Source organism: Babylonia areolata, chromosome 1 (genome assembly GCF_041734735.1).
Source record: "Babylonia areolata isolate BAREFJ2019XMU chromosome 1, ASM4173473v1, whole genome shotgun sequence".
Classification (NCBI taxonomy): domain Eukaryota; kingdom Metazoa; phylum Mollusca; class Gastropoda; order Neogastropoda; family Buccinidae; genus Babylonia; species Babylonia areolata.
Genome location: NC_134876.1, coordinates 27,879,780 through 27,903,751, shown reverse-complemented (window position 1 = coordinate 27,903,751; position 23,972 = coordinate 27,879,780). Strand labels below are relative to the sequence as shown.

General features: G+C 49.9%; 1 protein-coding gene across 1 annotated transcript in view; it reads left to right on the top strand.

The window, feature by feature from the left end:
• Positions 1–22,773, top strand: part of LOC143281479 (uncharacterized) — a 29,718-nt gene extending 6,945 nt beyond the window's left edge. Inside the window, exons 2-6 of the mRNA XM_076586692.1 lie at positions 14,560–14,747; positions 15,149–15,285; positions 15,698–17,117; positions 17,666–18,428; positions 19,079–22,773. Coding sequence (XP_076442807.1) covers positions 14,560–14,747; positions 15,149–15,285; positions 15,698–17,117; positions 17,666–18,428; positions 19,079–19,297 — 2,727 coding nt within the window. The 3' untranslated portion in view covers positions 19,298–22,773. The remainder of the gene's footprint in view (positions 1–14,559; positions 14,748–15,148; positions 15,286–15,697; positions 17,118–17,665; positions 18,429–19,078) is intronic.
• The last annotated feature ends 1,199 nt before the right edge of the window (positions 22,774–23,972 follow it).

Below are 23,972 nucleotides of genomic sequence, written 5' to 3'. Positions count from 1 at the left end.
CGGCCCTTCACACAACCTTCACACAACCTCCCTCTCCCTCTAAGTGCTACGTGTATGCGTATATCTTCCGTCCCTTTGACCGCGATTCTGCGCATAGGTTATTTATTAAGTATAGGCTGGGGGTTTTCTTGTGTGTGTGTGTGCTTCTGTATGCATGGTGTATGTGTGTGTGTATGTGTGACTGTGGCGACATTACTTGACGTGTGCCACTGCCGCTGCCGCACACGTAATAATATGACTCCGAAACGCCCGAGCCGGATAGGACTATTCCCTCCCTCCTCCATTTTACCCCCCCCCCCCCCACCCCCCCTTCCCCTTCCTCCCTCCTGCTCCTCCTCCTGCTGCTGCTGCACCCTCCTCACCCACACCCTCCCCCCGCCCCTCCCTGCAAACCTCCTTCCTCATATATACCCCCAACTACTCCCACCCCCACAGCCTCCACCCTACTCTCCTCCACACTCCCAACCTCCCCCTCCCTTCTACTGTCCTCCACCATCATCCCATTTTCCAAGTTATTAGCGGCACGGCCTGGCACTAATGCATGGTCGATCGTTCCTTCATTCTCTGGCTCTCCCTACTCCGTTGGTCGTCGCCACATCGCCGCAACTGGGGACCTCCCCGTAATTGTACCCCCACCCCACCCCCCAACCCCCGCTCCTCCCACCGTAGTTATAGGGTAAGGGGGGTGGTGGGTGGGGGGGGAGGATGGATAAAGGGCGTGTGGTGGTCGGGGAGTGTGGGGGGGATGGGTAGGTTTGGGTGAGGCGGAGGGTGCAGTGTCGTGTGTGTGTGTGTGTGTGTTGCCACGAAACTGTTTTGTCCGTGTTCGCGCTTCGAGGTAGAAGTTCGTGGGGGGGTGATTTGTTGTTCTTCTTATTTCATTGTTGTTCATTATTAATCATTACTACCACCAACATCAGAATGTGATTTTTAAAATTTTTTAATTTTAATTTATTTTTTTTTTTTAAAGAATCATTTCATATTTATTGGGAGGATGTGGGATACACATTACATTGATATAACACTGATTGGCTTCCTTCACACCTTGTGTAATATCTCACAGTTGGCAATAAAGCGGAACAGTGATGATCTTGTACGAATACTCATTTACGGTCATTTATTTAAAAAAATAAAATAAAAACATTTATTGAAATCCCCCTCCCCGTCTCATTTTTTCCCCCACATCAACAGACTCGCACACGCTCGTGCACTGACGTACATACATGTATACCCATTCAGGCAACAACGTACTACTGTGCCGTCTGTCACAGACGCTGATGCAAAAAAAAGTGGGTTTCATGGCGAGAAACAACAATTCAAGGGAGGCGATACAGGGGGTGAAGGAGTGGAGGGGGATGAGGGGGGTAGTAGGGAAAGTACGGAAGTGGGGTGGGGGTGGGGGGAATAATAAGGGGAGGGAAGGGGGGAGAGACAGGGGGCGCTGTCGCCGTGTGTGACATTTGAGGCGATGGCCTTTCCGTTCCGTGGCTGTTTCGCCGTGACTGGGGGATCTCTGATGGGTGGATGGCTTCGGTAGAAGGCTGCTGTGTGTGTGTGTGTGTGTGTACGTGTGTGTGTGTTGTGTGTGTGTGTGTGTGTGTGTTCTTGTATTGTTTTTTTTTTTTTTTTTTTTCTTCTCCCCAACCGTCTGTTTATCATTCCGTTCTATGTCTGTTGCTCTGTCTGTCTCACAGTGTGTATGTGTGTGTCTGTGTCTCTGTGTGTGTCTGTGTGTGTGTGGACAAAGATGACAGCTCTTTTTTCGTTCTCTCCCTTTCTTTGTCTCACAAAAAAAAAGAAAAAAAGAAAAAAAAGAGGGTAAAACAAGTATGTCTGCACGTCCCCATTCAGTCCACCACACACACACACATACACACCCTTTCTTTGATATTGTTATGTCATTGTTGTATGCGATATTGTTTTCCTATATATTTAATGTATGTGTATTTCAGTGTTTCTCTCCCATGTGCCTCAAGAACCCCCCACAAACCAACATACGCATAATAATCACACTGCTGCATGCAGCTGTGCACAAAGTCACACAACAGAGCGGAGTAGCAAGACAAAAAAAAAACACACACACACAAAAAACTCGATTTCATACGCTCAACCATCATCATCATTGTAGTCTTCTTCTTCTTCTTCTGCGTTCACTCGTATGCACACGAGTGGGCTTTTACGTGTATGACCGTTTTTACCCCGCCATGTAGGCAGCCATACTCCGTTTTCGGGGGTGTGCATCCTGGGTATTTTCTTGTTTCCATAACCCACCGAACGCTGACATGGATTAAGGATCTTTAACGTGCGTATTTGATCTTCTGTTTGCATATACACACGAAGTGTGTTCAGGCACTAAGCAGGTCTGCACATATGTTGACCTGGGAGATCGTAAAAATCTCCACCCTTTACCCACCAGGCGCCGTCACCGTGATTCGAACCCGGGACCCTCAGATTGAAAGTCCAACGCTTTAACCACTCGGCTATAATTATAGCGCCCGTCATCATCATGGTAGTCAACTCCTGGGTTTTCCTCACCTCACCCACCCATCAGACACCGAAGTGATGACAACGACAGAGATCATTATCGTCGTCATCTGTCTGAAGGGGGCGACAGCAGAGACGATGGCAAACATAGTGGACAGAGGTCACACAGGGGGGAAGAGTGTTGGTGGGTGGTGGTGGTGGTGGTGGTGGTTGGAGGGGGAGAGAGGGCTGGGGAGGGGGGGGGGTCCGACGCATCGCCTCCACTACCACTTGTCTCCCCTTCCCTCCCATAACACTGCCTCTCTCTTCCCTTCCAGTCCGCCCTCCACCCCCTTCCCCCTCCCCCCGCACCCCTTTACCTCTACTCCAGCCACCCACCTCCAACCCCCCCCCCCCCCCCCCCTTTCCATTAAAATCAAAATTCAATCCCGGGGGGAGCTTTCAAACAAGAGAGTGTTACCCTAGCAATAAAATATCAACTTGTAAAAAAGCTGTGTGGTCTGGCCGGGTGGGGGACGGGATGGGGAGGAGGTGTGATGATGGCGACGATTGTGAAAGGGATGGACGAATCACCCCGCACGACCCCGCCCACGGCCTCCCTTCCACCCCCCGGCCCCACCCACCCACCCAGCCCTCCGTTCTTTCTCTTTCCCTCGGGGCTGGGGTGGGTGGGTGGGGGTGTCGGAGGGGGGGGGAGGCGCGTCCACACGACAAGAGAAAGGTGGGGAGGGCGCATGGGGGGGGGGGGGGGGGGGGGCGCATGGGGGGGGGGGGGGGTTGCCACTGGGGGGGTCGTCTCCAACCAAAGCTGTCGTGTTTGCGCGCTGGCTCTCTATCAACACTCTGACACGTTGCCATCGTTTGCTCGAATCTCTGAACCTCCATCCAGCTTGTACTCCCCCCCCCCCCTCCCCTTTCCTCCCCATCCGCTTTCCTTCCCTTCCCCAAATCGCAGGCGCGCATACACGCACACACACACACACACACACGCGCGCGCGCGAAACTCCCCCCCCCCCCCCACTTTTTCCTACTCTCCATTTCGGCGAGTCGTTTAGTTTTTGTTGTTGTTGTTGTTTTGTTGTTGTTTTTCTGTCCGATTCACACACTTTTCTCTGTTTCTCTGTCTGTCTCTGCCTGTACCTCTGTCTCTCTTTCTCTCAAGGCGGAGGCACGTACACACACACACACACACACACACACACACACACACACATTTATATATACGCTGTGGACACACACCCACACACACACACACACACACACACACACGCACGCACACACGCACGCACGCACGCACGCACACACACAAGTATTCGACTCTCTTTCTTGTCACGTAGAACTGCATCGAATTTGGTAAAGAGAGAGAGTGATGGAGGAGGGGGGGGGTGTTGGGGAAGGGGTGTAAGGGGGGTGGGGTGGCGTATATAGGACTCTAAAAAAAACGGGGAATGGTGGGGACGGCTGCGTGTTTATGTAGTCTGTCAATCACTTCTGACATCTGTTGACACGAGTTGTCAGTAGCTGGACGTATGCGTATGCAAATAAATATGCACTTGGTTATCCACTGTGTGTGTGTGTGTGTGTGTGTGTGTGTGTTGGTTGTCCATAGTGTGTGTGTGTGTGTGTATTCAGTGTGTGTGTGTGTGTGTTCGTTCCTTTTTGGTTTTGTTTGAAAGTTCCTCTGGTGTGCTTATTTTGGGTTTGCACGTTCTTTGTGAATTCATACATATCGTGAAAGAGAGGGACAGAGACAAGAGTACTTTATAGTGGTCTCCGGTGAGGAGAGAGAGAGAGTAGGAAGACTTAGGTTTTGGGTGCGGCTCCACATTTTGTCGACGGGATATCAGGCGCAGAGAGACAGAGAGAGAGAGAGAGAAAGAAAGAGAGGGGGGTGTGGAAAGGAGGAAGAAAGGAGAGGGAGGGGAGAGAGAACTGGAAGGCAAAAGGAGGAAGACGTTTAGGTAAAGAAGGGGGGGGGGGGAAGCTCTTTGGCCCAGGGCCAAGCTGGTTTCAAACGTTTTCTCGCCCAGGCATGAGGCGGGTCGGCACCTACTTGTGAAGTCGTCTGCTTTACGAGCGCCTCGTGAGCAACCCCCCCCCCCCCCCCCCCCCTCAGAGAGGTTGTGTTTTTTTTTGTTTGTTTTTTTCCCCCCGTTCTTTTCTTTCCCTCTGGTTCCACGCAATCCTCTTCTACCTCTTCCCCTCTCCCCTTCCTGCATACCTCTCCCCCTTCCTTCCTACCTACCTCTCCTCTTCCTACATAATCGCTTGGAGATCCCCAAGTTCTTGTGCTGCTTGAAAAAAAAAAAAAAAAAAAAAAAAAAAGGTGGGGGTTGAGGGGAGGGGGGGAGGAGGTGAAGTTTAGGGGAGGGGAAGGTTGTGGGAAGGGGTTGTGGACGCATGGCTGCCTTCCGTCGGTTGCCTGAGAGCTGTGGAAGACTAGAGAGAGAGAGAGAGAGAGAGAGTGCAGGCTGTCCCAGTTTTATGGGGGCTTAATCTTTCTGGCTCATTTGGGGCCCAGGCTGTTCCAGTCGGGAGGGTTTTTAGCGTCAGGCGGCGGGGCTTGTTATTCTGAGCAGGGGAGGGGTGAGGGTGGGGGTAGGGGTGGGGGTGACCTTTGAGGGGGGGGGGGGGAGAGAGGGGCACACGTGTAAAGCTTCACCCTCATGCACAGCTGTGTAGCGGCGTGGTGGTGGTGGTGGTGTGGCGAGGCTTGCAAAAAGGAAGAGGAAAGAAGAAAAAAAAAATCAACTAACAACCCACCAAGACTCCTAAACCTTCGTCGGCCCGATAAAAGAGAGATGTCAGGCGTCGCCCGCAGAGCATGCCAGGTCAGTGGGGTAACTCCGCCAGGACAGTGTGTAGCGTAGGGGAGATAAAGCAAGTTCGTTGGGGTGTATGTTCGTGACCGAACCTCGTCGGGTTTTTTTTTTATTTTATTTATTTATTTTTTTTAGAGCAGCCGGTTGCTAGGAAAGATTGGAAGGTATCTGGAACTTCGTTTTATTGTTTTTTGTTTGTTTGTTTTGTTTTGTTTTGTTTTTCAAGCATGTTTTTTTGGTTTGTTGATGGAAGCAAGGCATAAAGAAAAAAATGTTCAGCTGTTAAATAGATAAAAATAATCTGTTGACATCAGCTTCCTCAATGCATACTGGCCTTATACCTTTAAAGTATTTATGCAATATGGAAGCGTTTTAAAGACATCCGAGATATACACGTATAAAAGTGTAATCCAGTCCATCATAGCATTCAAGTTTGAAACTTATCAACCACGTCTCTGAACTGTGAAGTTGTTTGGCAACACTCAAGTTGAGAAGGTCCCCAGACACCCCCCCCCCCCCTCCTCCTTTCTCTCTCTCTCTCTCTACATCCCCCCCCCCTCCCCCCAACTACCCGAGCAAATAATTGCCACCAGTACCAGGGTACCGTCGAAGATGACAGCCTTCGAGAAAACATCCACTGGATGTCCAACGTGTTTGCCAAGGTGTGTGCACTGGAGAACCCTTGCCGTCACTATTTTCTCACGTTGAGTCAGGTAAATGGCGGGTTGGTGGAAGGTTGGGGGTTGGGGGTAAGAGGGGGGGGGATAACGGCGTTTTGGAAGGAAACGTCACCTCTGATTCACCGACCTGCCGCCTTCCTCTCACGAACGTCACACAGTCGTCCTTCTGTCGCGGGCCTCAAAGCTATACTTGTCCAGGTGACAAATCTCAAAGGGGGGCAGTTAGTGCGCGCGGTGCGTGAAGCATGACGGGGGCAGAAGGCTGAAAGGCAGGCAATTAGTGCCTGGCTTGATGAGAGAGAGGCGCAGACGCTGAGGTCACCCTGTTCGCCAAATGACACACTGTGGGTGGAGGGCTTGGGTTGGGGGGGGGGGGGGTATTCGGGAGAGGTGGGGAAGAGGGGTTGAAGGTGGGGGCTCTATACAACGACCTGTGCAAGGAAAGGACCTGGTGCTTTTTTCTGAAAGTGCACCACGTAAGGAAATGGATGAAAAGGGAGAAGAGGGGGGATTGGGGTGGGTCGTCACAGGAGGTCAACAGTGTAGGCATTGTGTACGCAGCGACTGCCGCCTTGGCGAGATGGTCGGTGCGCCAGGGGGGGCCAATATTGATTCAGCTGGGAGACATTGGGGGGAGGGGGGAGGTCTTTTGGGGGCCCTGTTTGAGCCGGAAAGAGCAGCAACTTTGCTCTGGGTGCAATCACACGCGCCGTTTATTGATGGCGCCCCCGGGCCCGATCGACCGGCCCAGCCCTCCCAAATCTCTCCCCCGCCTGACACCTTTTATCTTCCTGCTTGCAGTCCTTATAAATCTCCCCTCCGTCTCCCCGCCTTTCCTTGCAGGCCTGTCTCTCCCTCTGTTTGCTGTTCCTTCATCCGTCTTTCTCTCGCCCGCCTCTCTCTCTGCTCCTTCACTCCAACCCCCTCCCTCTCTCCTTCCCCCCCCCCCCAACCCTCCTCCCCCTCACTGCTCCCACTGGGTCTTTGGGGGTTCTCATTAGTGCAGACATCTCTGCTCTTGGACAGGTCCTAATTAGAGTCCAAGGCAGCAATTTGTTCCCCTGCCCATCTCACTTGTGGTTTTTCCCTCGTCTTTTCACCACCACCACCCCCCTCGCAATCCCCCTTCCTTCTCCCCCAGCCCCTCTCCCCCGCCACCCCGTTCCATTGCTGTCTCTCATCTCTTGACAAGTCTATTGTCTTTTTGTCCTCACACATAAGTTTTCTTGTGTCAGAGAAGGGTCCTCGTCTCAGAGCTCTTTGTTGGCTCCTGCAATGATGCTTCAGTTTGTTTTTGTGGGGTTTTTTTTTTGGTGTTGTTGTTGTTGTTGTTTTGGGGTTTTTGTTTTGCCATCATCAGGGGCAGTTGCTTCCATCCTTGTTTCGTTCTGTATATTGCACGTGTATGCATTTCTTGTCTCTACCGCTTTCCGTTGTTCTTTCGATTGTGTTGATCTGAGGATGTAACCCGTTTTGTGTTCCTTCGTTGTAGAAGAAGGGGTTGTCTTAAAAACGTCGGTAAATTCCGTTTTGACCCGTCCCCCTCTTCCCCTACAATACTGAGTTCCAAGCCGCTGATGTATATATTACGTAAGATAGCAACAAGCCGATTGTTATGGCGCGCCGCTCAGGTCAAGTGGACACGTACAAAATAAACCGCATACATATTTTAGTGACAGTTTTGATTTGTATATTTTGAATACAAGTTTCTGAAAGAAAACAAAAGGGAAAGAAAAAGAAAAGCGAACAGGGAGAAACGAAAACGGAAACATACAAAAGGGACAAACTTTTTTGCTGCATGAGCTGCAGTTTCTGTACCCCATCCCAAATACAAGTCCTTGCACCTTATCATCAGGCGTGTTCCGTAAGTCCTTCAAAAATAGTCCCATGCTTTTTGGGGATCTTCCAACTAGTGTGTGTGTGTAGGCGGATGGGCGTGATGGTAGTGGGGAGGGGGAGGAGGAGGGGGGGGGGGGGGAGCGACCTGGAAACTGGGCAAACTTGACACTTGGACCGTGCCGTGCCGGGCCGTGGCTGACTCACCGAAAAACAAAGAGAGTGGAAGCGCTAAGCTGGCAGAAGCACTCCCTCCCTGCCTGACGACCCGGTGAGGATGACTGGGGGGGATCAGGAGGCACGGACAGGGAAGAGGAGGAGAGGCCGGCGGGGTGTCAGCCTGGAAAGCCGCTCGGCGAGGGCCACCCCCCCCTCCCCTCCTTCCCTTTCCCCGCCGCCCCCCTTCTTCCCTAGAACGTGTCTTCTCCAGGGCGTCCTGGGCAAAAGCTCATTACCGGGGCGATGCCGGCGCTGAGAAAAGAAGGAAGTCGCTATCAGACAAGGACAGGCGAGTAGTTGGGGGTGTGTGGGGGGGATTGGGGATATTAAGGGGGGGCGGAGGGGGGGGGGGGGGCTCCATTCAGCCCGCCTGTCGTCTCCAAACTTCCTGCCCGCCTGCCGCCCCGGCCACTTGAAGGGCCTCAGGGACCCCTGGAAAGAGGAGAGAGAGAGAGGAGCGAGAGGGGGCGGTGGGGGAGCAAGAAAGATGGGGGTTGCTCGGGGGGGATGGGGGTGAGGGGGTGGGGTGGGGATTGGAGGGAAAGGAGGGAGAGCTTGAAAGCTGGCCTTTGTATGGGCCGAGAAGTCGATAGCTGGCACTGACCTCGCCTGCCTATCTGGAGAGGGAAATTAGAGATATTAGCGCGCACGGAGGGGGGAGGGAACCATGAGCGTCGCTCTGGTGGGAGGGAGGTAGGGGGTGACGATCGATGACGCTCTATTGCTGCTGCTGCTGCTGCGCATGACGCGCTTTCTGGCGGGTTGGTTGGGGCGGGCCCCAACACAATAACGGCGCCGAGTCGCGGGGAGAGAAAAGAGCGAGAGAGAGGGGAAGGCGGAGGGGGGAGAGGGAACCACTGGAGACGACGGGATCGGAAATGGCGGAGCGCCAGGGGAGCGTGCTGGCCGCGTGACGTGACACGGTCTTTGTGGGCGCTAATTAGAAGGCCCCGGGTCCATTAATACGGGAGCGAGTCGCGCGCGGCGTGGGGTGGTCGTCATCAGGAGGCCCCGGCCAGCTCAGACAGACAGCCAGCCCTGGTGGCCCGGGGTAGTAAGAAGACCCGGCACACCCCCCCAACCCACCTTCCTACCCGCGTGACATGGCGGGCCTGCTGATGGATTTCCGGCCCCTGTCCTCCCAAGGATCGCGCTGGGCCGCCGGGTGGTCCAGTGGAAGGCGTCTTGCTTGCTGGCTGGCCTGCAGCCCCAGACCCTTCCTCTCGACAGCCCCCGAGTCACGTACTGAGCAAGCAGCAGGGCCTACAGAACCTCCTCCGCTCCTCCCTCTCCACACGTACACTCACACACTATCTTGTTTGTTGTGGACAGTAGAAGGTTGGGGATAGGGGTGGTCTTTGTTTGGTAGGCCACATCACTGTCCTAGTTGGGAGTCCGTGCTGTGGGAATGCCACTAACCCAGTAAGATAGAGAGACAAGGGAGGGGGAGATAGGGAGTTTTTTGGAGGAAGAGGCAGTCGGTCAGTCCTTCGGTTTAGGAAGGGGGGGACATACTCGCACGAAACATGAACGTTTAGAGGGGTGATGAAAGCGGTAATCGAAAAAAAAGGCATTGCATCTCCCGCGCTGAAAGGGGTTATATTATTTCTACTTAACACACGCTGTTATTAAGTTCTTTCCATCAATAACTGTGCTGTATGGGGGGGAGTATTGCGTACATTGTGCAGTGTTGATCACCAGGAGATTTTAACGTAGCTGCATGATTGCTGGTCAGTACTCACTTTGTGTGTGTGTGTGTGTGTGTGTGTGTGTGTGTGTGTGTGTAAATCATCACATCCTGGATGTGTAAGAGGGAATTCGTTATTCAGCGTCAGGGGTTACATTGCACATTGTTCTTACCTCACCGAGCAACGAACGACAAGAGAACATCCACCTCACACACACACACACACACACACACACACCCTCCCTTTAGGTTTCTCTACGAAACACTATAAAGTCTCTCCCCCTTTCCCCACAGCCTCAACACCATTTCAGAACGACTGATTGCCCCCAACAACACGGACTAATCATCGTCATGTTAAAACCATTTGTCCGGACTTTTAGTCCCACTCCTAGCCTCGATTATAAGCAGGAAATTGCGCGCCCAAGGAAAAGCAAGCAACCCCCCCTTTTCCCCCCCAGACCGTCAAAGCCTCCCTTCACCCTCCTTGCTCCGTTCACCCTCACCACCCTCCTCCATGTGGGGTTCCAAAGGGTCTGAAAGGGAAGCCCTCCCCACGCCCCCACACAAGGGCTTCCAGTCAGACAGTTGTGAGGTAGAGGGAAAAGGTTGGGTGGCGGGAGGGGGGGGGGGGGGGATGGAGGTGTTGTCTTCAACGACCGCCTTGAGGCGCGCGCAAGGGGGCTCGAGTTTCCCCTGCCTGTACAATCAGCGAAACACGCGCGAGATGTAATCTGCCGCCGCACTTTGTTTTCACAGGCACGGCCTGGGAGTCTGTGAACTGGGCGTGAAGGCTGGAAGGGATGAGTGAGAGGTGAGAGTGGGGGGTTGGGGGGGGGGGAGAAGGGAAGGAAGGAAGGAAGGAGAGGGGTGGAGGGGTGGGGAGGGAGCGGCGTACCAAGCGGGGAGCCTTGAGGCCTGCCTGTAGTCTGTGTGTGTGTGTGTGGTGGTGGTGTACGACCCGGAGCACCGCATCTCTTCATCTTTTTTACTCCCTCCTCACCACACCATCTTCACTCTTCCCGCTCTATACCCCTTTGCCCCCCCCCCCTCCCCCCTTCGCCCCCCCAACCACCAATGCTCCTCTCTTGATGTGTGATCTACACGGGCTAAATGCCGTCTTCTGTCACTTCCTTTTCCCCCTTCTTTTTCTTTCTTTTTTTTATTTATTTTTATTTTTATTTTTTGTTCATCGTCTTTCTTTTTACAGGCCCCAAAGTAGCGTGCTTGTTTAGGCGGGCGGACATTTTCTTCAAATTTTGCCTGGCAGATAAAAGGTTAAAAGGCAGAATCGCAGCACGAAAACCAGAGAAACGGGGGGGAGGGGGGCACACAGGTTTAAAATTTCCATCCTGCGCCCGTTCCACATACAAGAACACAAACAATACTGATGCCTGCTATCCCATTTCTGTTGATGCTTTCTTAGTCTAAAATATGATCAGCATCGTTGTCAAAAAGTACGTGGCACTGAATATACAACTTTTGCACGGAATAATTTCAGTTTTGCTATTTCATTTTTTTTTAGTTCAGGAAATGCCATGTCCCTTCCTTGCACCACTCGTCATCAGTGGACAGGTGGGGTGGGGTGGGGGGGGGGTGATTTTATCACCACCACTAACGGAAAAAAATGTTAGCAGCGAATGAAATGAGAAATTGGGTTCTTTGAAGCCAGTCTGATGTGAATTATGCAGTGGGCCTGATTTTTCCCGCCCCCCTCCACCCCCCTCCCCTGCCCTCATCCCTCCCCCCCCCCACCCTCTCTCTCTTGCTCGCTATATCGCTCAGCAGTCTGTTTCATCATGCCACCAGCCATGCAGCGTGAAAGGTTCCACATGTTCCGGCTCTCCTTTCAGACCACACGGTCATGGTCATGGCACTTGTTCTTGGAACAGTTTTTTTTTGTGGACCGGATGATATAGGCTGATGATGTGGGGGGTCCGGGAGTGTGTGTGTGTGTGTGTGTGTGCAGTAGTAGTTGTGGAAGCAGAAGTTGTAATAAGTGATAGTAGTCAAGTGGAGGATCAGGAAGTTTGTATTAGTAACAGCAGCAGTAGTGCTGCAGTAGTATATTCACAGTCTTCGATTGTACGCCTTTCCACACCAGTATTAATGGTGTGTGTGCGCGTGTGTGCGTGTGTGTGTGTGTGTGTGTGGCAGAGTGGGGGGCCTTGTCACGGACTTATATATATATATATATGTACGTCCGTGGGTCCGAGTACAGATTTGACAACCACATCATACAGCTCAATGGGCAGTCACGGGGACGTGCAAGATGCTGTTTCTTCCCTCCATCCTCCCACACGTACCCACCTTCCTTCCTTCCTTCGTCACCCCCGCCACCCGCCCTCCTCCATCACCATCTCTCTCCCTTCTTCTTCTTCTTCTTCCCCAGCCCAGCTAAGAACAACAACTGCCTTCCATCTGGTTTTCGCGCTGGCGCTATGGCGGCATTTCATGCATTTTGCACAGAGAACGTTTCACTGCACACAGCGTGGCGCCGGCCGGTAAAAGGGCTGTACAGGCGGCATCAAGCAACAGCTCCAAGAGGCTGGCGAGCCTCCCTCCCTCCCTCCCTCCATCCATCCCACCACACGCCTGCTGCCTCTCTCCACTCTCTCTCTCTCCTCTGCTGCTTCCTTCGTCGTCTCCTTTGGGGCTGCCTGCAGGCTACAAGTCCTCGGAGGCCGATAAGACAGGAGATAAGAGAAAATAATCTCTCGCTTCCTCGTCGCGGGAGCTGCCGCGCTTCTATCAATATTTTACATCTTGGCGCAGCGTGCGCGAAGAGAGACTGGAGTTGCGTGACAAGGGGGTGTAGTGGGGAAGAGGGGGGTGAAGGAGGGGTGGTGTGGAGACTGGATACAGGGGTAGGAAGGAGATGGGGGTAGGGACGGGTGAGAGAAGCTGTGATGGGGGTGTAGGGGTGTGGGAGGGTGTGGGGTGTGTTCCATTGTAACTGAGAACGGGTTGGTATTGTGTGACTTTGAGTAAAAGGGATTACCCCCCCCCCCCTCTTCTCCCTGCTTTATTTAACCACCGTTTGCTTGACTGACATCTCTGTTGTCCAGCAAAACCATCAGGATAATAACCATACTCTTCGTGGGACTTCCCTGTATGGGGAAAAACTAAGAGCCGTGTCATTTGATATTTCTCTTCCTTGTACACTATTTCAACATACGTACACAGCCTGAGAGGAGATAGAGAGAGAGGGAGGGAGAGAGAGAGAGAGTTTATGCAGATTAAAACTTCTGACCAATAAACGAATTCAGGTGCAGGGACAAAAATGCTGAGAGTATGAAACAGTAGCGTACTAGTACATTTGATAAAACTCCATATTTAGGGGCTATCATGAGACTCCGGTGTATGTATATGAATGGTTTGAGCTCGATTCACAGTCGTTTCATTCACTCGGGATAAGGACTCGGAAAGTGAAATGGCTTTAATAAAGGCACCCAAGGCCCGACAGTCGCGTTGGGTTATGCTGCTGTCAGGCATCTGCCTAGCAGATGTGGTGTAGCGTATATGGATTTGTCTGAACGCAGTAACGCCTCCTTGAGAAACTGGAAACTGAAACTGAAACTAAAAAAAAAAGCAGCCAAAAAACACCCCCCTTCCTGGAAGCTTTGCACCATGCCCCCAAGATCAAAATACCTTACGCACCAGTAGCGTTTCTGGCCCCTGTCGAGACTCGCGCGCCGCCAAAACATGCGCAATCCCTACTGGAGAGTAGGTAAGGATGGAAGCGCGGAATTGTATGTGTGTGTTTTTTCTTCTTCTTAAACTCTTTCTCCCAACCCTCACGCCCCCCCTACCCCCCACCCCAACCCAATCCTTCCCCTAAAACTCCTCCTCACTTCTTGCACTTCGGTCCTCCACCATCAACCCACCCCCATTCCCCACCCCCACCCCCACCCGCTCTTTTGCCCGAATTGCCGCGCCGGGTCGATGGATCGGCGATGGCGGCGGGTTTGTGGTGAAGATGAGATTTTCAGACGGGAGGGTCGAAGCTTTATTGCCGCTGCAGCTGTTGTCGCCGCGCTCCCTAAGCGGTTTGCTAATGACGCTGAACGTTTTTCCCTGTGCGCGCAGCGGATGTTTGGAAAGGAGATTGGGAGAGAGGTGGGGTGGGGTGGGGGTGCGGGGGGTGCTTTGCAGCTCGCTACGAGGCTGTTGGGCGTATAGAGTTTAGAGCGGCAGGGCTCGGAGAGAGGATGTGGGATGGTGGTGAGAGGTTCCTGGAGGAGAGAGAGAGGCTTTTCTTTTCTTTCCTTCCTTCCTTCCTTTACTTCCATCCATCCATTCCACACAGCAGTCTTGTGGGATGATGGTGGGGTGAGATAGGAGGGAGAGGGAAGGGAGCTAGACGTTTTGGCTTAGGACTTGGAAGGGAGAAGGAAAAGACACACACACACTGAAGGTGGTGGTTTTTGTGTGTGTTTGTTTTGGGGTGGGTGGGTGGGTAAAAAGGGCTTCTTCATCGGAAAACAACAACAACAACAACAACAAAACCAACAGAAAACAAAGAAAGGAGTGAAGGAGCTCAGGTGCTCCCTCTATATCTCTGCCCCACCTCACCCCCACCCCCAGCCCCCTCCAAGTTCCATTCCCCCACTCCACCTTACAACTCAAAGCCTGTTAACACAATGTCACAAATATTGCTTTATCAGTGACAGATGTCGTTTATATAAGTTATGCCCCCTGTTTGTATCGACCTGTGTATTGCCCTTTATGGAAATGCTGCCGGTTTATTTCCCTTTGTTCCTTGTCTTCATTCTCGTTATCCCCACTTTCGACCGAGTATTGACCGACACTGTGACCATTCTGTGTGTTACAGACTCGCAAGGGAGAGAAACGCCGCATCCCCAATGGAGAACGGAAGCGGAAATCCACCGGCAACGCCCCGGAGAACTCTGGGAGCGGGGCTTTCAGGACGGTGGCCAATTTGTCAGCCGTCAAGAATCAAGACGGCCCGCCTGACTGTAAGAGGCCCGCACTGGACAAGGCCCTGGAAGGGAACCAGAGGTATGTGAGGCCACTTTCATTCTGTTAAGGGGAGTGCAGTGGGTAAGGGATTCACAACACTACTCATTATTTGATCATAATCCGTCCTTTAAGTCATGACACCCCACACCATTAAACCGTTTTTACTAACAGTAGTAACATTTAGGTTCCCACATAGGAAAACATCGTACAGACGTTTGAAAACCAGTTTTGTTTATTGGAAGACGTTAAAGAACCGAACCGTTCCAACCCAAACACGCTGGAATTATTAATATTTTTTTAAACAAGTGCCACTATTCCTTAAACTAATCATCGAAATCTCAACATGATATTTTCTCCTTACAACGTTTACGTTATAGCTGTGGACTGCGGTCTTCAAGGTGTGCACGAGCACTGATATGCTGATTGACGTGTGCTTGCAGCCCTCTGAAGGAGTCCTCCTTGCTCAACCTGCCGCCAGAAGTCAAGGAAGGGGCTCACCTGGCGGACGTCAAAGTGGGCGTTGTGGACGCTCGTCTGCCGCCTAGTGTGCCGCTGATCCCGCTGGCACCAACAGAACGTAAGTGTCTGGCCAGAGTGTCGTGGTCCTTGTGTTGAGGATTGCTGGATTTTAACACTTAAATAATGCCCCTCATGAAGTCGTGTTTTGTTAACTGAACAGGGTGGGTTTTTTTTTTGTTTTTTTTGTTTTTTTTTTAATAATTAATCCGTTGTGTCCGGTTTTAGTCTGATTTGGTTTCAACGTTTTGCTTGGGGAAGGAAGGGGTGGTGTGGGGCGGCATACTTTTGTTGACTGAATCTGTCACTTTTGTTGTGTCACACTGTACAGAGCAGTATTGACGTTGACAGAGCTGATTCGTCTTGTTCTCAATTTATTTTTTTACAGAGATGAAGAGAGAGAGAGGTTGGCTTCCTGTGTGAGACCGAGGATGATCTAACATATATATTTTTCTCTTTTTGCGTGTGTGCAGGTGACGGTGCTATCAGTGGCGTAGCATCAGCTCTGGCTGCCTCCCAGGACTCCAAAGACATCAGCCTGGCAGCACCGCCCAGGCATCCCCATCCACAGCCCATTTCTGTCAGCGCTCCGGTCAGCCCCGCGTCTGACGTCAAAGTCCTATCTTCCTCCTCCTCTGGCGCTGCATCCACCGCTGCTATCAGCGCTCTGGACAAGAGCATGTCGCGGCTGGCGCTGTACCACGCTGCCAGTGCCAGCCTGAAGGGCACTGGGGCTGTGGGGGTCAGCACCTTGCCAGAGCTTCCGCGCAGTGTGTCGGTCCCGAAACGCGACAAACCCAGTCCACAGCACCCGATCTCCAGTCACGAGAAGAGCACGAGCAGCAGCTCTCTGCACCCCGTGACGGACAGTGTGGGACAGTCCGCGTCTGACGCTGAGAGTGGTGACTCGCGATCTCCACCCCCGCCACCACAACAGGAGGTGAAGGAGTCTCCGCTGAGCGAGGATGCAGTATCGAAAACGGACGCTGTGGTCTCTGTGAGTGACAAGACCGACACCAAGGATCTCAGGTCGGACGATGGTTCACAGACTGTCATCAGCCATTCCGTTGTCTCCCTCGTGAAGGTTTGTGAGCCCAACAATAACAACAACACCACCAGCAGCATCAACACCAGCAGCATCAGTGTCAGTGTATCCACGGCCTTGTCTCCAGCAGCACCAGTGGCAGCATTAACGTCCCCGGTGATAGCGTCAGCAGCCCCCGCAGCATCCAACAACATGCCCCACATGGCGGAGTCCGATCCACAGGACTTCAACAAGAAGCACAGCAACGCCCCTCACCCAGAACCATCGTCATCGTGTGCGTCCTCCGCCTCACTTCCGCTGCCCTCGCCCCACAACAAGCACCTGGAGAAGGAGCGACACATCACCATCCGTCACCCTTCCCCTGAACGTCAGCCCCAAGAGCCGGAGCCCCCCGTGAAGCACTCCCCCGTCAGACTTTCCAAAGACCACTCTGCCGAGAAACACAAAGACAGGAAATCGGACTGCAGTACCTCCACTTCGCCGGAGCACCGAGAACGTCACAGCTCCAAGGACAGCAAGGACGTGTCCACCTCCAGGGGTCAGACCCACGACCGCGAGTCGGACAGACGGCGACAGGAGGAGAGGTCGGACAGAGACAGAAAAGCATCAGGCAGCACCTCGGGACCAAGCAGCAAGGCGGACGATGCCAGCAATGGTCGCGGACCTGAACCGGCAGTAGTGGGTGGTAGTGGTGGTGGTGGTGGTGGTGGAGGTGGAGGTGGTCGCGTGGAGGGAATCCCCACCTCAACCCCCGTCATGCCCCCAGTCCCCGTTCCAGGACCAATGCCTGACCCTGTCGTCTTCAGTGAATACATGAGGGCCCTGGCTGCTAACCATTCTGGCTTCATGTGAGTACTTTGTTATTGACTTGGCTGTTGGTTCACACACACACACACACACACACACACACACACACACGTACAGTGAATAGACGTTAAACTGAAGAAAACACACGCTATATATATATATATACGAGAGATTTGTGCCAGACTACAAAAAAATAAAACCTTAACAGGTTCATATAAAAAAAAAAATAAGAGGTCGTCTCGAACTTGGCATACAGTATCGCGTGGACAAGGATAAAGGGGCTTAGGAACAATCCTACTTAAATAGGTCGAACGCAAAACAGAGTTATGTTTATCAACGTATCGCATTGTCTTTGTGTGAGCTCAGCACAAACTGTTAGAATTGCATTGTTTTGTCTCCCAAGGTTGCCATTATTTCGCAACAGAACGAAAAAACCCGGACATAGTTTCCCAACAGCTCAAAAGACCAGTCTCTGTTTTGAAATCATGTGTTGTCTCTAAAATTTTACACCACTTCAAGTAATTTTTTTTTTAAAGAAAAAGAGGCGGCAAAATGCAGTTTAAGTTATGTTTTCCGATGGATGTTTCAGGCCGCCACCAGTGGGATGCATACCCGGCATGTTCCCTCTCCGGCCCCCCACCGACCCTTCGCTCAGCTCGGCCGCCATGATGTATCCCATGCAGGCTGCCGCCTGTGGTGTGTTCAGCTCTCCCACTGCCCTCTTGCACAAAGACCCGGTCATGTACCCGGCGGGCACCTTGCCCTCCCTGTCCTACGGCTACGGGGCCCCGGGCATGCCCCCTGTACCTCTGATACCTCAGCAGTATTCCACAGCAGCCACGGCCTCCATGCTGGACTACTCCCGGCCCTTTCCTTACCTCACCTGGCCAAACCTGCCTCTCATGATGCCCGATGCCATGAGCGCCGCAGCGGCGGCGGCGGCAGCCGCTGGCTCTTCTGCCAAACGGAGCAGAGAGGAGATGGAGTCGGCAGCCATGGACAAACGTCTTCAGCTGTCTCTGCCTCCCTATGGGATGGGGTCCGTCACCCCTATGGACTACATGGCGGCCTACAGAGGGATAGCGGTGCCCGCCTCCGGTGGCTTGGAGTCGGCCATGTTCGACAAGAACGCCGAGATTCTGAGGAAGCGGATGTACGAGATGAGCGCCAGTATGGGGAACGCTTCCAAAAGCCTGGTGGAGTCGCCGTACCTGGCCTCCCTGCCGGACTACTACAAGACCCTGTACTGCTGCTCCTGCATAGAGAGCCAGCCCGGGGACATCAGGAGGTGGTCCGTGGAGGAGGTGGTTAAGCTGGTGTCTTCCCTGGAGGGCTGCAGTGTCTATTCTGAGGTGAGGTTCAGCCCTTGACTTCCGTCTTCTCCTCCTTCATATTATTGTTCTTACTAGTATGACTTTACTGAATTATAACACTCTTGTTTTCTGTTTCCGGCGGTTTCTCTCATCTGAGGTAATCTTCGAATTGTGAGACCGAAAATTTCTCTGAAAATAATAGTCTGCAGTTGTTTTAGATAGCTATAAACTCACCTTAATGCAGAGAGTTCATCGAATAAACAGCCAAATGTCATAATCTGTTTTAAGCAAATTAAGCCTTTTTTATTTTCCTAAATCATCTTTTTAAAAAAACCCACCCTGCATTGTTTTTATTTGGACGGACTCAGTGCTGTTTAATTTGTTTAAGAACTAAATACTTACAGAATCTGACTTAATGCCGAAAAAAATATATATGTAAACTTTGTGTAATTGTTCAACCCTTGCCACATATAATATCAGAGTTAGATTACAAAGGGACAATATCTGATGTAAGTAGATAAATAAATGAAAAGAAAACTTTGCTATTTCTAACTATGAACACAAAAAAACGTTTCAAAGCCTGAACAAAAAAGGGGGCTAGAAAGAGAAAGATCATTGCTGATTATGCTGTGACCTAACTCACTGACAAGCAAACAGACTGACCATGTCTTGTCTTGTGGTGTGTGCAGATTTTCCGGGAGCAGCGAGTGTGCGGCAAGATTTTGGTACTGTTGACCACGGAGCACTTGATGAAGAACCTGGGCATGAAGCTGGGGCCGGCCGTCACCCTGATCAGCCGGGTGGCCAAACTTCTGATGGACGCTACCCGCTCTTCGGGCTGCAGCACGTGTCAGCGTCTGGCCAGTTGCACGCCGGCAGTGCAGAGCGCCATCAGCTACACATCATGATGGGGTGTCACACAGGTTCCATGCCAATCCCCGTTCGTTCGCCTGTTAGTCCTAGATTGGCCCTGTTCTCGGATCGCATTTGTACTCTGTTGCTGCGTGTGTGTGTGTGTGTGTGTGTGTGTGTGTGTGTGTGTGTGAAAATATACCCAGAACCATCACTTCCTTCACTGGATTCTGTGTGTGTTGGAGAGAGAGAGAGGCGAAACGGTAACGCTAGGTAGAAGGCGAAACGGGACAAACTCTCAAGAGGCCTTGGAGATATGCAGTGACTCAATAGTGTCTCATGTACGCTGTACAGCTGCATTATAAAAAAAAACCCAACTAAACAGCTGAAAAGAAAAGAACCCCTTCACAGCAGACATCTGACCTACGCATGGACCTGAACACGGTGAAGGAAAGGAACAGTGTCTAGTGATGATGACCCTTGTGATGTGCACCTTGACTGGGGTCGGGGAGGGGGTTGAACTGTGAAGCTGCAACAGATGATTCATGAGGTATGCTGAATTTTTATCTGGACTTGGTATGGCCTGCAGGTATACATATATACGTCTGCAAATGTACATCTTTGTTTGGAAGCAGGAACTGCTGTTTTCCTTCATGGATGGGACTTGGGGAAGTGTGTGGTCGCCCTCTTCTCCGTGGATGTACAGTGCTCATTCAAAAACGGCAACACTTAGCATCCCACCTCGCAGAACACACCTCATGTGCTTTGTGGCCGGGGACTTCACTGACTGCTGTGCTTGTACGGTGATACAGACATGTATGCCTTCCCTCTTCAACTTCTGGAAGCAAGGCAGTTTTGATGGACTGCTTTTCAGAACTTGTGTGCCATGCAGCAGTCAGACATAAATGAATGTGGCAATGTGATACATACCGAAAGGCACAACTGTATTAGTACGCTGCTGTGGTACTTGTTGACAGGGGGGGGGGGAGTATAAAGGTGAACTTTAAATTGTTATAAAATGATCTTTCATTTTCCTTATAATGAATCGATAATGATAAATTGATATGATAAATTATTTCTTTTCATAACTGCTACTTTTTCAACAATAATGATAGCCTTGACAACAACATCGGTTGACGAATCTGCGCTGTGATGACGCAGCCAGATGTTGTTGGTGACACGGCAGATTTGAAACGGGATTGGTTGGCAGAGAAAGGAACCAGTTTTGTAAAGAAAGCAGACAGAGGTTTTACCTTGGCGCAGAGGTTTGAAGTACGGTAAGGGTAAAACATGCAACAAGTGGGGCGCAGATTTTAGGAGTACTGTAACTACAGTGTAAGGGCATAACGTACATGTATCAAGTGAAAGATAGAATGTTTATTCCTGGAATGATGAGAACATGTGGCTGAGTAAATAAAAGATGCAGTAATAAATCCAGTCTTCGGAACTTGTTAGTTGTCATATGTTGTGAATTTATTCCTTCTCATCACAATCTATTTGATGGTTGTGTGTCTTATTCATTTGTTGGTTCGGGTCTACTCTCTACCTGTCCGTAATTCTTAGATGTTAGGATTTCTTCCTTGCCTGAAGTCTTACTGCGATAGATAAAGTTAGGTACCAAACGCAGGGAACCCAAGAGAATTCACAGAGAATAGACAACGTTCCCCTGAGTGGAAGTTTACAATCCCCCAAGATCCCGAAAGCCAAAACTGTTTTGTCTAGTATCGTGGATTGATAGGCCCCTGTAGTTGCTGCTTGAAAACTGATTTCGTAAAGTATAAATATATGATAAATTATTCCTGCAATAGTTGTTGGAAATAATACACGACCTCTTACTCATTTAACAGTCAATACACAGGAAAATTTCTATTCATGTGGCAGTTAGGGAGTGGATCGTGTGATAGTTATCTTTCCCCGGTGTGATAGCTGTTAGCGATAGGGATTCTCATTGGTGAGATATTTGGTGGAAATGACTCCTCCGTTCCTTTTAGTGTAACACTCACTAAGTATAACTCCACGACTCTTGTTCGTGGTGGGATATTATCAGTTCTTTTTACTATCACTACAACAGTAATGGTGACCTTTCCATCACTGTGGGCAACCAGGAGAGTGTTGTGTACCATCTTTGGAGCTTCTTTCTCTGGCTTTTAATTTCTCTTTTAACAGTTCTGGATGCTGAACTGATATTGATTTGGAGGTGGGGGGCAAGCTTGGACAGGACGGTTTTTTTTAGTTTGAGGGCAAGTGTACAGTATGTGTGTGTGTGTGTGTGTGTGTGTGTGTGTGTGTGTGTGTGAAAGTGAGACAAAGAAACAGACAGAGAGAAGGGGTAAACCAGAGCACACACAAGCCTTTCTTTCTGTTATAAAAAAGTGGGGGTTTTCATTATTATTTTATGTATATTGATTTTTCTTTCATCATTAATCACCTCATGTTCACAAAGCCGTTTGTTTTCTTCTTCATCAATTTTTATGATTATTTGTTTTTATCTAGCATTTCTCCAGTGACCTGTAGCATGTTTAAGAATTATTATGCGTAATTGTGTAAAATATCATCATGCATGTGTAAATACATGTATTTAAAAACAAGAAAAAGAAAACAAGGAATCTAGCTGTATATAAAAGGAATTTAAGTAATCAGTGTAAGCATGTCTGTGATGGTAATAGTATAAACATACTGTCAAAGTTGTTTTGTGATGGGACATTTCTAGGAAACTTTGTATGTGTAGGGCATGTCATTTGCTTGATAAATCTTTGCAAGGATTACTGCATGTTTGAAGGTAAGGTGTGTGATCCATTTACTTCAAATGAATATGAAAAAGTGATTTACAAAGTTTTCTGGTTGTAGCTCTGAATAAGAAGGACTGACGAAATGATTAAAACCGTAAACAAACGATAAATGTTTCCATGGTAGATGCTGTTCTATTTAATCATTTAACTGAACATAAGATCGTACACATGCACTTCTGCATATATGCTCCATGAACATTTGAAAATGGATCATTTACTAATTGTTCAGGAGTATAATGCCTTTCTTAACGGATGATGACTGAAAAAAAAAAAAAAATCCCCAAGTTTGTAGGCATACATACACGTGCTTTCAAAAATGGCGATGCTGGCGATATGTTTGCAATTCAGATTTGAAATGTGAGGATGTTTGTGTAACGTTTTCCATTATCATAATGGGGAAAAAATATATATATAACATGGCAGCAGCAACACCATTGGTAGATACTGAACTGTTTCCACATGAACATCACCCTTTTCCAGGGCAGAAACTTGATAATGGAATCGTGTTGATGACAGAAAGTTGACAGTTCAGTTCAAGTGGCAGTGTATATGCGTACTACTTTGTTATTACTGTTAAAATACTCTTGTTGGGAATAATGAAAGATTGTGTGTCCTTTTTTTTTTTTCTTCTCTCCTCTCTTTCTCTCTTCATTGATGGAAAAATGTTTCGCTGTTACTTTCACTTGACTTGCTTTGCGAAAGAGCAAGTGCTCCTTCAACGGAATAAACACGTTGAAAATTTACATGGTTGTGATTTTATGTGTACGTACATATTGTGGCTTTATCCCTCTCTCTCAGTCTCTGCCTTCTCCCTCTATGCATGGCTATATCTCTCACTTTCTCACCCCCGTTTATGTGTGCGTGCTTGTGTGTGTGTGTGTGTGTGTGTGTGTGTGTGTGTGTGTACTCGTGCGTGCATGTGAGTGTGATATTTGTCTTGGCATACATCTGCTTTCTTTCTTGCTTGCAGTGTTGCACGTTCTGTTCACGAATAAACACACACACACACACACACACGCACGCATGCATGCATGCATGTACGGTGAACACACACAAATATATACGAGAATAAAGGATTTGTCATTCTTTGACGCCTGTTGGGGAGGGGGGGGGAGGCATTGATGATATCAGTAGTATGTCATACCAAAATCAATAACAGCAGTTCAAGCACGCGAACTTCTTGGTGATTATACAGCTAAATAAACGATGATATTAAAACTATTATGTTTCCCATTTTAATATTTATTTCGGCTTTTATAACAGTCCCCTCTCAGATTTCAAGAGACTGCAAAATTAAGCGAATAAATTTTGATGCAAGTATTTCTTTGAAATAAACTTGATTTAGAAGCAAATTTAAAGCATTAGATGATGAAATAAAATGGTCTGCCGTCACATCTGCACAACGTTACATCCAAATCGTTTTTCATGTGGAATATGAATAGACATCGACCTGTTTCGAACATTCATGCGCGCACACACACACACACACACACACACACACACGCACACACACACATTTCCCGCATTTCCCCAATACGAAATAGGGCTGCCTGAGTGACGGTATAAAAATGTCCGTTCTTGTTTTAAAAACGCTTAATGTGTGTGATATGACAGCCGCAACCCAAGTACAAAGAAGAAGAAGAACGTTAGAAGTGAAGACTGACTATGGTACAAAACTCCCTTTTCACAATGACGTATTATTCGTTCATGTTATCTTGTCATTAAGGGAAAGATGAAGACGGTTTTGTGACAAACCCCAACGGGAATATCGTACCACCATCACCACCACCACCACCACCACCACTACCACTCCACCCTCGAAAAACCAAGAAGCGCTACCTAACTGTCTGGGTAAAACTAGTCAGATACTTTAAACAACAGCACACACACACACACACACACACACACACACACACACACACACAATTTACAAAACGATTGT